Raw genomic sequence first — 13,517 nt, forward strand, 5'->3', positions numbered from 1 at the left:
GAACGAGAAGATTGGCTCGTTTCTTCAGTCGAAGCTGGGATATCGGCACACCAAGGCTGATCCGTAGCTTTATGTGCACACTTCCGAGGTTGGTCGTGTGTTGTTTGTGTTACATGTTGATGATTTGATTTTGACAGGGGATCATGCACAGAAGGTCCGAGAGACCAAGACAGCTTTACATGAGGCATTTGAGATGACAGATTTGGGGCTTCTTAATTTCTTCTTGGGTCATGAGATTTATCAGTCTCAGAGGGGGATTTTCATCTCTCAGCAGAGGTACATTCAGGAGCTCTTGGCGACTTTTGAGATGGAGACTTGTCGGCCCATTACTACTCCTATGGATCCGAATTGGAAGGCCACTTTACACTCAAGTTCTCCCGTGATGGATGCGTCACGCTACCGTTAGTTGATTGGATCCTTGATTTGGCTTCTCAACACTGGTGTTGATCTTTGTTTTGTTGTGGGTCTTTTGGCAGGGTTCATGACTGAACCCAAATAGGTGCATTGGCAGGCTGCCCTGAGGATTCTTTGGTATTTGAGGGGGAGACTTCTGACTTAGGGATTTCTTATCTTGTAGGTACATATGCTTTTGATTTGGTTCTTGCAGGTTGGAGTGACTCGGATTGGGTTGGCGATGTGGACCACCGATGGTCTACTACAGGCTACTTTTTTTACCTTGGGTATAGGTGTTATCTCTTGGAGTAGCAAGAAGCAGCCCACGGTAGCCCTTTCTTCTACTGAGGCGGAGTATCGGGCTGCGTCGTCCACCACATGTGAGGTTTTGTGGCTTCGGAGATTGTTGGAGGAGCTTGGCGGCCCCCAGACTCGTCCTACTCTTCTGCGATGTGACAATGAGAGTTGCATTGCCTTGGTGCGGAATCTTGTATTCCATGCCCGGATGAAGCACATTGAGATCCAGTGTCACTTCATTCGGGAGAAGCTTTTGGATGGGACCATTGATGTGGAGTATTGCAAGACAGAGGATAATCTTGCAGATTTGTTCATGAAGGTGCTTCTCCAGGCTTTTCTTCGGCAACATTCTTGATCCCTCAATTTTCTACCCTGTCCAGGATTTTAGAGGGGGTGTTAGAGAGTCATTCCCTGTACAGTCGTGGGTAGAGCAGTACGGCTAGAGTGCAGTCACAGGGGATGCCACGTTAGCAGGTCGGACAAGGTGCCACGTGGCACAGTTTGCAGCAGTCAGACAGATTTATGTCCGTCGGCTGCATTTAATGCAGCTGACCTAGTCTTTTTTGACCTTTTCTTTTTTGCTCTATATAGCAGTCCCTCAGCACATTGTGATCATATTCTGATCTTGAGATCTGTTGGCTGAGACAAACTGTGCTTGGGCTGACAGAGATCGAGGTCATCAAGTCGGAGACATACACAGATATTTCCTCTGCCCCCTTGTGTATTTCTGCACTCTTATACAACATACTACACTGCAGATTTTTTGTGTTTACACCGTCTCCTTTTCTTTCTCTCTCTTCTCTTTGTGTTCACTCTCTCTCAGTCTTTGTCCTACGCTTCCGCATTGCTACACTCTGACAGTGACGGATTGAACGAATCAGTCGTGAAGAATGAGTGAGAGAGTGGCCTATCAATAGGCATAGTCAGTCTAGGGTGGTGCCCCTTTTTGGGGCTGCAAACCCTAAATGCAAAAAACACAAATTGCAGATGAAGGGTGAAGGGTTTCTCAACACAGCCCACACCATTCGGATGTATGAACGTGTTAACGAACGGGCCAAGAGTCCAAGAGTGGTGATCACATAATGAATGTGTGCAATAGGGCCTTGAGTCCTCTAAATAGGACTTGGCTGTGCTAAATGCGATGTATCCTTAGTGCATTTGCACCAAGTCACTTCATGATCACTGTGACCAATGCTACTGGCACCCATCTAGATGTTCAAGGATGTAACAAGGAGTGCCCATCCTTGTAGCCTTTATGAAGATCCAAAGGCCCTGAATTGAGCAATAGGATGCTTATGACGAAAAATAAGCTCATATAGAGTCAATGTTTGGAACAATCATGGCTGGAGATTGGTTGTGGATGCGTATTGTGTTTGGAACTGTGTCAATCAAAAGAGCTTGAGATGGTCCATGTTGTCCAATAATAAAGCGGATCATCTCTAACACTCTGCTTTATTCAGCCCCCTCTACTACCCTATAATCTATTCTTACATGGTGTGGCAATGTAAATTTGAATACCATGGAAGCACAATATTTCTGGAAAGCTCAGTGCATAAACTTACTGCTGATTTTTGTTCTAACTTTTGTGACTTTATGAGTGGATTGTCTCCCCACCATGCTTCTATTACAGAAGCTTTGCAATGACGGATTCAAGAAGTGCGTGCAAACATCTCTAGAGAAACACACTAGGTGTTGGGACTCTTACATGCAGGGCTCTCCAATCATCAGTCTGAGTGTGTGCAGACCACATGCCACTCTATATAAGGAAGGTGACTTGGCAACTGAAACAAGTGGACACCTTGGCATCAATGTGACCCTTGCCCAGGTTATCAATCGCTTGTCCTAACTCAAAGACTTCCCTAGCCTTAGAGCTAGTCTCATATGCCACTGCAAATCTTAGCCTAACCGTTGGGCTTGCAACACACACGTGTGCACATGCACATCAGTTGAGGTGGGTCTGCAAGATTGATATTCATTAAGTTCATAGGTTGATGTAAGAGTAGATTGTGTGATTGAAAGTCATCTGAAATTTGTGATTTATGCCCTTGGAATGGAAGTTGGGCTTTATGCCATTCACAGATCTTTCAACAATTTGTACAGATTTACTGTTAAGATCCTTGTCATGTGGGCTTGTTTGATTTCATTCAATGTGATTCATGCCATAGACAGAATAATGTTTGTACATGCAAAAAAGGATTACCTTAACTAGAAAGTGAACTCTGGATTGAGAGGCCTGTAATCAGCCCTCCAATGAAGGAAGACAGGGATAGGACCCAATTTTTAGATCAACGCTTGCGACCATTGGAGGTATTGGGCTTGTTATTCACATTTCTTAAATGAAGTCAAGCAGAGCATATGTTTTGGATCATGGACAAGTAAAGCTTGTTTGCTTAGCCAGCTTATCAGTTTCGTGCATGATACATTTTCCAGTGTCGACAAGCTGGGACTACTTATAGAGGATTGTTTACAGTGGATGTTTGTTTTCAATGGAACGACCAAGCAGTTATGCGCTTCAACTACTCATTTGGCCGCATACCTGTAATGATTATGGTATGATAATCCTTTTCTTTTACAGAATTTCATATACTTTTGTGTAGAGAAGTTTCCTTCAGTTTCTTGTTTGACTTTTATATGTCAGCTAAATAAAATGATTTGTATTTTTTGATTGTTTCACCTTTCAACAGTCCAGTATTTGCCACTTAAGGGGTGCTGATCATCGACAATTGATTTCCTTCAAGGAAGAAGGTTCAGAAATAGGCGGGTAACAAAATAATCATGCTCTTAGAAATGGTTTTTAATTGCTTATCTTCAAAAATATTTTTGAATAAAGGCTCTTTGCAAGCAAGCTATTTGTCTGCTTGTAGTTTCATACATTCATGGGATGGTTTGGTAAAGGAGTATCACATGCTCTTGAAGTGACCACAACTTGGCAGGTATTTCATTTGCAATGGAAATGAGCGCATAATTCGGCTTCTTGTTGTGACCAAGCGCAACCATGTAAGTCAAAATATGTGCTGCTTCATAGCTGTTTGAACTATAAGCCAATTTGTTGCCAAGCACTAAGTTGTGTTAGGGTCAGGATGCATTTAATGACTCTTCTAGCTTTAGCAGTCAGATTTTCTTTTATTTGTGCAATTCACACCCCCCAGGGAATTGTAACTAAAATCTTGATGTGTGTTGTTTTGTCCTATGCACCTTGGAGGCACCTTAGAGGATGTTAATACAGCCTATTTTCTTCTTTCCTTCCTATGTGTGTATGAGGTAAGAAAAATAGTGACCTCAGGAACTGCATAAGGCATATTCTAATCTGACAGTGGAATATATTTACAGTTTACCTCTGTGTCCTCTAGTGTCATGTGACCATCTGCCCACCATATATTTTGCAATTCTCTAAGATGATATGCAGTGCTTACAGTGGTGCGAGTCAATTTACCTGCCAAGTCTAGCAAAATGCCTAGGATGAAATCTTTTGCAGATGGATTTTAATAGCCTCACTTTAGTTCCTTCCCTTTATTGGTAATGAGATCCTCCTATTGCTTCCTCCACTTTGTAGAATATTTGCAGAGTACTGATTTTGACAGTAACATGATGATAGCTACATGTCTGGTAAGCACTTAACTGGGTGGAGAACTGTTAGCAGATATGTCAGCTCATGTGTGAGTCTGTGCATGCCAGATTGGGCTGGTGGGCACATTACTGATATTTCAGGCATTTTATTTGTGCTTTTTTGTGGCATTTTATGCTAGCCGGCCAGTTGTTGTTTTTGGCATATTTATTGCCTATATATTTGTGGTGCTCCTCCTCAGTCAGATCATTCATAACTTGGAGGTCCTAGAGGAGAGATGATCTAGTACCAATGCGTGTGTAGCTAGTGATTCATTGTTGTATGTGATTGTATCATGTCTTGGTATATGGATTCCGTTTCCGGAGTCTTCTTTTGAGTTCTCTTCTTTTGCAGTGTTCTTCTTTTCTCTTTGTCCTGTGTTCAGCAGTCTATTTCAGCATATGTATATGCTTCCATTACTGCATCCACTTCTGACATGGTATCGGATTTCAGGATCAAGGTTCTTGCTGCTGTTTTCTACTTTTTCAAGTCTGAGTTTTGGCTTTTCTGCTGCTGATTGGAGTATTCTTGCGGGTCCAACTGCTTTCCAGCCTAGGCGACCATCCTCTGCTCAATTGCACCCTGTTTTCCTGCAGATGGACTGCATTTATTGCAGTTGTTGACTGTATTTGTTTTGACTGTGTTTGGTCTGTTTCACTACAGTCTAGTTATTGTTGATCTTTTCTCCATGTGCTTTCTTTACTGCTTTGAGCCTATGAAATCCTTGTGAGTCTGCATTTTTGGCGTACTTTTCTCCTTGAAGATCTCGTCTTTCTTCATCTTCTTTGTATCTCCCTGATCATGGCTCCTCTTGCATCTCCTCCTAATGGTCAGCATGCAGACATTCTTTACTCTTCTACAGGTGCTATGTTGGAGACTTGCTATGTTCGGCTTCAGGTTTTTGTGCTTCAGATGTTTCCGTTTTAGAGAGGGGTGACATACGGCAGAAGAAGAAGAAGTCTCAATCCTATTACGGTGGCAAGAAGCGGGACCTCTGGAATGCTTCCATTCTTGCATCCACTTTCAGGACAGAACTTGAGTTTGCAGAGCATTATAATAATCTCCTATGCATTAACCTCCTCCTTTTATCTCATTCAAGAAGTAAACACTATAGCTGCCTCTGGTGTTCTAGTTTTCATACATGGTTGTCTTTTCTTTGAAAACATGCAATATTATCAACATAGTGTCATATAATCCACATGAAATTTGTTTGCAAAGCATATTGAGAAGGCAAAAAAGATTATCAGAGAACGTATTTTGTTTTACTTGTCATGAGATATTGCAAGTAGGATAAGAAAGGAGGAGGGGTATCCTTCTTTTATGGAACATCCTTGATGGTGCCTCTATAAAAATTTAAAGCAGTGTTAAAGTGGATGATATGATTCTGATCTCTCTTTTTGTGCTTTGTTGTGTATGTTTGAAAACAATGTTCATTAGGTTGTTGCAATAAGGAGAAATGGATTCAAGTCCAGAGGTCCATCATATACAGACATGGGTGTTATGATAAGGTTAGTGCTTGTTGATGGCCACTCTTTGTTTACTTTCTCAACTGTTTTGGCATCATATATGACAATCTCAAAGCTGACATATAGGTGTGTGAGGCCTGATCAATCAACTGTTACGATGCGGTTGTATTACTTGCAGTATGGGAGTGCTGCATTGGGGTTCTTGTATGTAATTTAGTACTGTACAACACTAAATGTGCTACTTTGACATTATTCTTGTAGTGCTGTTTTCTGTTATACACTTTTAAGGCTTTCATACTGGATATTTTAAGCAGGCTTCGGCGCCAGGAGTTTTTGATTCCTGTGGGAATAATCTTGAAGGTTTATCATACTTCTCTCATAGTGTCATGGATCAGTTGTTAGAAAGCCCCTCTCCATCAATGAATTTTACCCACTATATATCCTTTGATACTTGCAGGCTTTGTCCAATACACAAGACAAGGAGATCTTTGAACTTTTGACATCTAGTTATAATGAAAGTAATGTAGGTAAAAGAGGTGCAGTTGGGACACAATTGCTGATTCAGAGAGCCCAGATAATATTAGAGGAAGTTAACAAACTTGGCTTATTAACAAGGTCTCAGTGCCTGGAATTCATAGGTATATAGTGATCATTTAAGAAAGGTCAGGCATGTGTTCAGTTTTTAAATTTTGACACAGAATGGCTGGTAAAAAATTTCCTGTATTATCAGGGGAGCGGTTTGCTCCAGTGTTAGATGGAGTTGAAGACCAACCTTCAGCAGTGGTAATATTGCTTCTCCATTTTCCAGGCCAATAATAGTGAAAACAGAATTACTACAAAATCAGAATAAAAGCTTCTGCTTGTGTCTTTGTTCTTTACCGTGGATTGAGGACAGCAGGATACACTCCACTTTTGCAGTTTACTTATGGATACATCCAGTTTTGTGAGGTTTCAAACCTCATAGTTAATCATGGATGGTGATAAACATTATTATTCCCTGTAGGTTGGAGAGAGAGTAATTGAAGACTTTATTTTTGTGCATCTTGACAGCAATGTTGACAAGTTCAACCTTCTCATGTGAGTAGCTTTGTGCATTAATGACTTTCTAGGATTTAACACTTTTTCAGATTGGTTATATTCATCTTTCTGTACTACAGTTTCATGTTACAAAAGCTTTTTGCCTTGGCTGATCGTACAACAACACCTGACAATATGGATGCACTCCAGCATCAAGAAGTATTACTACCAGGCCATCTTCTTACCATGTATGCCAAGGCAGGTTATGTTTGTTGATTTCTCATTACTCTCCATTACTGCATCAGAGATGTTGCCGTAGTTTGTATTAAATGGAACTAAAAATCAGATTTAGAGCAGTGCCTACCTTTAGGCTGAAATGGCCCAGCCAATCAGCAAAACAGCTTTAGCACAACTCTCCCTAGCCTTAAGCACTTCATCAGCCTTGTCACATCTTTCAGTTCATAAGGCAACATTAGCACTTGCAGTCAATAAGTCAACAGCAGCAAGCCCTCTGTAAATGACTTGCAATAAATTAAAATCTCAAGCAGACTTGCATTTTTGAAGTCAAGTATCAGCCATCTCTATAACCTGCTTTATATGAAGTAGAATAAGAGCAGCCATAGTCACAAGCAATAGCCATTTCTAAGGCTGGAAATGGGAAAATGATGTTTTCATGTTACCATATTTTAGTAGTGATGTGTGTGAACAAAGTTAGCACTCTTGGGGCATTTTTTCCCCTCTTTAGGAGGGTTTTTTCACCGGGCCTTGTATATATGTCTATTCACTTTTAAGGCATGCTTAAGTTTTGTAAATATTCTCTATTGATACTTCTCAATACATTTTGAGTTGTACTCCCTCAAGCTTCTTTCTCTCCAAGCTGTGTACATGCAGTCATGCAACATAACTCCAACAATTGGTTCAGAGCAGGCTTCAACCTCTTGGTTAGAGTCATCAACATCCGTTGCTTGATTTTCTGCAATTGGGATGAGATTCAATGAGTGTTCATAGGTCAACATATACTAGGGAGTGCTTCTAAGGACTGGGCATTGTCAATTTTTTGATCTGGGTTCATTTTGGTCTCCATTTGCACCACTGCCGGTACTGTCCCTCTATATAGGCAATCTTTGGATCAAGTACAATCAATGGCCATGGCTAGAAACAACGATGTATTCAGTATGTTGGTTGAGGAAAAGTTTGATGAAACTAATTATCCTTGCTATGGCTTATATGATGCATTATGTGTTGGTTGCAAAAGGGTTTTGAAATATTATACATAGAATTGAACGACGTCTTGGTGGTGTTTTAGAAACTACAAGTACTTTAAAAGCAATATAGATTAGGTGCTGTTTGAACTTGGAGGATGTAGGAGGTTCCAATTTTGCTCCACTTAATGCTAGAGCACCACCATCACCTACTCTTGAGAAGACTCGTTGGAATGGTAGAGATGCAAAGTTTTGCTTTGATTGCATTGCTTGTTAAATGCACCGTGATTCTGCATATTTGCTCATGTAAGATAGCTAAGGATGCTTGGGGTACTCTTGCACATCTGTATCAGGAAAAAAATAAGGCCTTTGTTATTTAGTTGCCTAAGTGACTAGAGAGTGAACATATGGATGAAGGTGACTCCATGGATAATGTTTTGACAAAGCTCAAAGAGCTTATGGAGTAGTTGATTCTTGCAAATGAGATCTTGCTAAACAGTTCACTTGTGCAGATTGTTCTTGATAGTCTTCTTGCTTCTTATCAGATTTTTACATCTACTTTTCAATTGATAACGAAAGGCAATCCAATGCCATTTGATGAGTTGGTTTTTGTTTTGTTGCAAGAAGAACAATCTAGGCAAAATGGGTTCGTTATGTGTATTGTAGACCAATGTCTATCATTTTATGTGTTTTAGACACTTTAGATGGAGGGCACATTAGTGCTTTTTTTTTTTTTTTGGGCACTTTGACCATGTATAGACCCTATTTAGGATTTTGCCACTTTTGCCTATGTACAGGTGGCTTGTCTACCATCTAGTGCCCACATTGACGTGTAGAGCTGCGTGTTGGGGCTAATTGTTGCAGCCTTGTACCTTCAGCATTTGTAGTCACATTGTTCCTTCTCTCTCTTGCGCTCTCTCGGTGTCTCCTCTCTGTGTTCACTTTCCTCTTTTCATTGCGCACTCTCACATGGTATCAAAGTTGTGTGGGAGCTGGAGATTTCGAAGAGAAGCACTCTATTCATGGTTCCAACCATTTTGATCACCAGTTTGGGGATTGTAGACTTGCGTTTTGCATTAAATAGTGGAGGACGGCTTGTTTCCTGCTTGCTGCACCTTGGTGGCTATTATTCAAGCTGGGCGACCTGTTCAGCAAGTGATTAAGCCCTCCTTGCTGCATTTCATGTGCATGCAGTTTCTATAGGTTACTAGTGGATGTTTTCTTCTATAGCATACCAACGTTTTCAGTAGGAGTTTCTAGATCAGCTCTCTTTATCTGCGTTTTAGCAAGATTGGCTCTTAGTCTGAGCTGACATGAGGAGACGTTTCGGGGATCTTGGCCAAAGGCAGGGAATCCATGTTCACATATGCTTAGAGGCATTTTTGACAAGATGCTTATGTATGCTATTGTGAGGCATTGATAACAAACACAGCGAGGTGCTACGATTCTTCTCTATTTTCAAGTTTTGGTATAATGGACATCGACACTAGGTTCTCTTTGAGGCACCTTGGTGGTGGCCCCACTTCTTGGATATCCATGGGTCTATTCTAGTGGTCTTTGTGACTATGTCAACTCATTATCATTGTATTATTGTATTGTTTCAAATCACCTATGATCTAAGAGGGTGTTAGTAGTCTAGTCAGCTTGTGTGTGAGTCTAGGTTGAGTCAGGTATTCTAGTGATATTTAGGCATTTTTTAGCTATCACATTAGTGATTATTTTGGCATTTTATGCTGGCCGATCAGCATTAAATGCTGGCTGACCTGATGCATTATCTGCATTTTTTTTTTTTTTGCCTATTTATTTAGGCTCCTCCTCCACACAAACATTCATTCACTTGCAAATCTAGTGCATGCCTTGTGGAGAGGGTGAGTTGGTGCTAGTGCCCACTCACCTAGTGACTCATTGTTGTATGTGACTATCTCATGTTTGGTATATGGATTCCATTTCCCAAGCACATCTTTGAGTTCTCCTTTGTAGTGTTCTTGTGTTTTCTCTTTCCTTTCTCTTCTGTCTTATGTTTAGTAGTTTATTTCAGCATTCTTTCATGCTTCCATTGCCAGATCCACTTCTGACACATTCAGCCTGATCCTTGTCTTGCAGGTTTTGGTCATCACCCTCTTCCACTAGTTGTCCAGGCCTAGTGACTGTTGTTACATGGTCCATTTTGTTGACCAGCCTTCCACTATTGCCGGTGATCAGCAAATCATGACTATTCTAGAGCTTCTATGAAGAGATCTTGAAGAGAATGAAGACTTCTTACCATTTTAGCAGGTCGTGGTCAACTTTCAAGTCATTTTTGGTGGTATTTGAACAAAATGTAGCTCATAGACTTTAGTGAAGACTATAGGCTCGACTACTTTTAATGAAGCAGGGTTTCCCTTTTGTCTCTTTGTCCCCTAGCCCTTTTATCACTTCAAAGGCTTCTTGATCTTGCTTCCTTGGTTTCCTAAGTAATGAGAATTGGAAATGGTGGCAGGGTCCACCATTTCCATTTCATGTGGCTATAATGGCAGCACTAGCTTTTTTGGCTGAAACAGCTCTGCCAACTAGGAAAACAGATGCAGCATGACTCTACCTAGCCTTCAGTGCTTCATTAGCCCTATCACAACTTTCAGCTGATAAGGCAACATTACCACTTGCATTTAAAGTAACGACAGCAAGCACCCTTCCAATGACTTGCAATATATTAAACAGCTTAGGCAGCCCCACATTTTTTAAATCGTGTATCAGAATTTCTACAACCTGCTGTTGTTGGCCAAGGTGCTCTTTTCACTACATTTCAAGGTGCTCTTCTAACTCTATTTGTTGAAGAGCAGCTCCTCCACAAACGTTTCTTGAAATACAGTATGACTGTGTTCATCATAAATTATGGGAGCATTTCAAACTGCCTGGTTTTTTTCCTTGTGTCTGTAAATATCCTACTCATGTTCTTTTAGCAAGTTTGGCCCAATATTGACTATGGATTCGTTTAGCTCTACCATCTACTTTATAGATCTTTGTGTTACATAGTGAACTTTTGAATGCTTCAGGTTAGGTAGGATCATGTGTATCCGTTTCATTATCTGCCTTCTGGGATATGGAGGTGCCTTTCCTAACAGCTATACTTTTCTTATATGTGCATGAGATTATGATCCAAATTTTCATGCTCTTGGGTTTGAAATAGCCAAAATCTGCTTGTGAAGTAAAGAGTAGTTTCAGTTCAACAGGGCATCTGAAGCTTACTTGTGCCAAATTTTCAGGAAAGAATGCAAGATTGGTTATCCAGGATCAAGTCTGTTTTGGTAAAAGAGCTTGAAGACAAACCTCATGAATTTGACCTTCATGATAGTAAGGATGTACCATACTCTCAGTTTGCTTTATATGCAAAAGATACCTGCTGACCTTATGTTTAGTAAAAGCTTGTGCCTTTGGTTTGTTAGTTTCTCCTGCTTTATTTTGTTGAAAGATAGCTACTGAGCTTATATTGAATAAAAGCTTTGTCCTTTGGTTTTTCAACCTGTGAAAGAAAAGGAGGATGTCTACTGTATTAAAGATTGTTCCAGTTATCAGCAAATTGTTTTTGAGTACGATTCATGAACTGGTTCAGTTTCCCATCTATACTGATGTAGCTTGTCATCTCATTGTTCTTTCTTATTGTGTGATAGCTATTAGAAAAGTTCAAAAGTCAAAATAATATGCGTCTTTATGGTTGAATGGAGTTTTTCTTTTTCTTATCAGATAGCTATGGTAAAGACTTGGAAATGGAAATAACATGTGCTCTAAATGTCTAAAGTTGAGTGTTTCTCCTATCCAATAGCTGCAGAAAGAGCTCAATTAAGAGAGGCTAATGACACACTAGACTACATTCCACTATCTCTGCCAATTGAAAAGAAATCACTCAATTGTACGGTGATGGGGAATAAGAGAGATGCCCCTGATAACCCATCAGAACGCTAGACAACGGAGTGATTAATTGATTTATATTTGGCTGTTCAAATTACACAGGCAACATGAACAAACAGCAAAGTGTGCAAAGCAGGATAAATGCTCTTTTTGTCTAGAGAAACTATTCAAGGATTGATTGGCCATCAGGCATTGGAAATCCAAATCCAAAGCAGGCCTACCCTGTCTGACATAGGTTTCTCCATTAGCAGTCAAGACTGTTATATTTGACCATTCTTGTTGCTGCTGCTTTGCTTCCATCCACTTGGCACTTTGTTGCTGATGGTGTATTTAGCTATTATTGTTCATAGCTTGATTGGTGTCACACTCTCTGCTGTACTTAGCTAGGTTGCCTCGGTTAAAGCTGACATTCTTGCTGCAATGGAATCTCATACGCCAAAGACCTTAATTTCGGAGTTCATCAATCTGACTTTTATGTTCCTTTTATGGATGTTTGCTTCCCATTACCGTAAGGTTCATTCATTAATTTGCTGGTACTGCTCATTGGTCTCATCTACATATACAAATAAGACCACACAAGCTTGTGTTTTGATTCTGTAGGCCCAGCTATCTTCTAAGTTCAGCCTGTTTGACCTAGTGGCTTGGGTGCTTGCAGGAGCACACAGTGGACCTGTAAAATTCATGTCTCACACTGACATGTGACTACATTGAGCTGTAATTGTTGATGTACATATCTAGATTTTTGGATTGAAAAATGAAGAAACATTAACTGGAAGCTTAGATCTTGCATGTTAATACTTTGAGAATTTTCATTGTGTCTTTCTGGTAATTGCGAGTAATGTGCGTGAAGTAGAGAGGTAGTGTAATTTTTTCTCTCAGTTCATCATGTAGAGTTCTTCCTAAAATCATTAATTCATATCTTATTTTGCAGTGAAGAAGGTACAGAAGGTGATGGAGAAGGCGCCCTCTGTAGATATTGGTAAAAAGTTTGAGTATCTCCTGAACACAGGAAACTTGGCCAACCTACATGGGCTAGATCTTATGCAGGTCCAGTTTCTTACTTTTTAGTGTAGTTTCTTGGAACTATTGCAGAGCTGACCCTTGATGTCGAACCTGTGGTAAGCTCTAAACAGTACCGATCTTTGTTGCTTGTGGATGCTGTTTCCATGAGTGAAAGTTGCAATTCAGTGATAAGAATTGATGACATGGTCATCAATGGCTCTAGTTTGTCTGTCCAAGATGTCTTGAAAGGGCAGTTACTCAACTGTTTTTTGGTTGGCCAAATTTGCTGATCTAGGCAGGCAGCTCCAATGGCGACCTCATTGCTTCTCTCTTGCCCCAACAGCTATGATGTCGGCTCACTGCAGTCCAACTGGTAGCAGAAGCTAGTCGATATTGCTGGGAGGCCATTCTCATTAATGAGATGTGATCAAATTATAACATCCACATGAACATTAGGGAGAAAATGCAAGCTCTTGTAGCCTAAAAGGATAAGGCCAAGTTTTCAATCGAGACGGTGAAATCATGTCCTCCTTGCATGCCAAGTGTAAGTGTAGCATATCGTATTGGAGAGGACACTCCACATGCTTGTCCCATGGCCGCCACTGCTTGGTCGATGAAGGACATGTTAATCTCAGGCATCTCTCTCTAACA

General features: G+C 40.5%; 1 protein-coding gene across 2 annotated transcripts in view; it reads left to right on the top strand.

The window, feature by feature from the left end:
* NRPA2 (nuclear RNA polymerase A2) overlaps positions 1-13,517 on the top strand; it is an 87,475-nt gene that overhangs the window by 17,013 nt on the left and 56,945 nt on the right. For both annotated transcript variants that reach the window (XM_087687910.1, XM_087687911.1), the window contains exons 2-14: positions 2,909-2,997; positions 3,121-3,240; positions 3,375-3,451; positions 3,624-3,687; positions 5,732-5,802; positions 5,887-5,964; positions 6,075-6,120; positions 6,218-6,398; positions 6,491-6,543; positions 6,764-6,837; positions 6,918-7,035; positions 11,222-11,309; positions 12,796-12,911. In XM_087687910.1, coding sequence (XP_087544036.1) covers positions 2,909-2,997; positions 3,121-3,240; positions 3,375-3,451; positions 3,624-3,687; positions 5,732-5,802; positions 5,887-5,964; positions 6,075-6,120; positions 6,218-6,398; positions 6,491-6,543; positions 6,764-6,837; positions 6,918-7,035; positions 11,222-11,309; positions 12,796-12,911 — 1,175 coding nt within the window. The remainder of the gene's footprint in view (positions 1-2,908; positions 2,998-3,120; positions 3,241-3,374; positions 3,452-3,623; positions 3,688-5,731; positions 5,803-5,886; positions 5,965-6,074; positions 6,121-6,217; positions 6,399-6,490; positions 6,544-6,763; positions 6,838-6,917; positions 7,036-11,221; positions 11,310-12,795; positions 12,912-13,517) is intronic.

The sequence above is a fragment of the Lygodium microphyllum genome, chromosome 11 (assembly GCF_053477565.2).
Source record: "Lygodium microphyllum isolate KBCC chromosome 11, Lygodium_microphyllum_v1.1.10, whole genome shotgun sequence".
Taxonomy (NCBI): domain Eukaryota; kingdom Viridiplantae; phylum Streptophyta; class Polypodiopsida; order Schizaeales; family Lygodiaceae; genus Lygodium; species Lygodium microphyllum.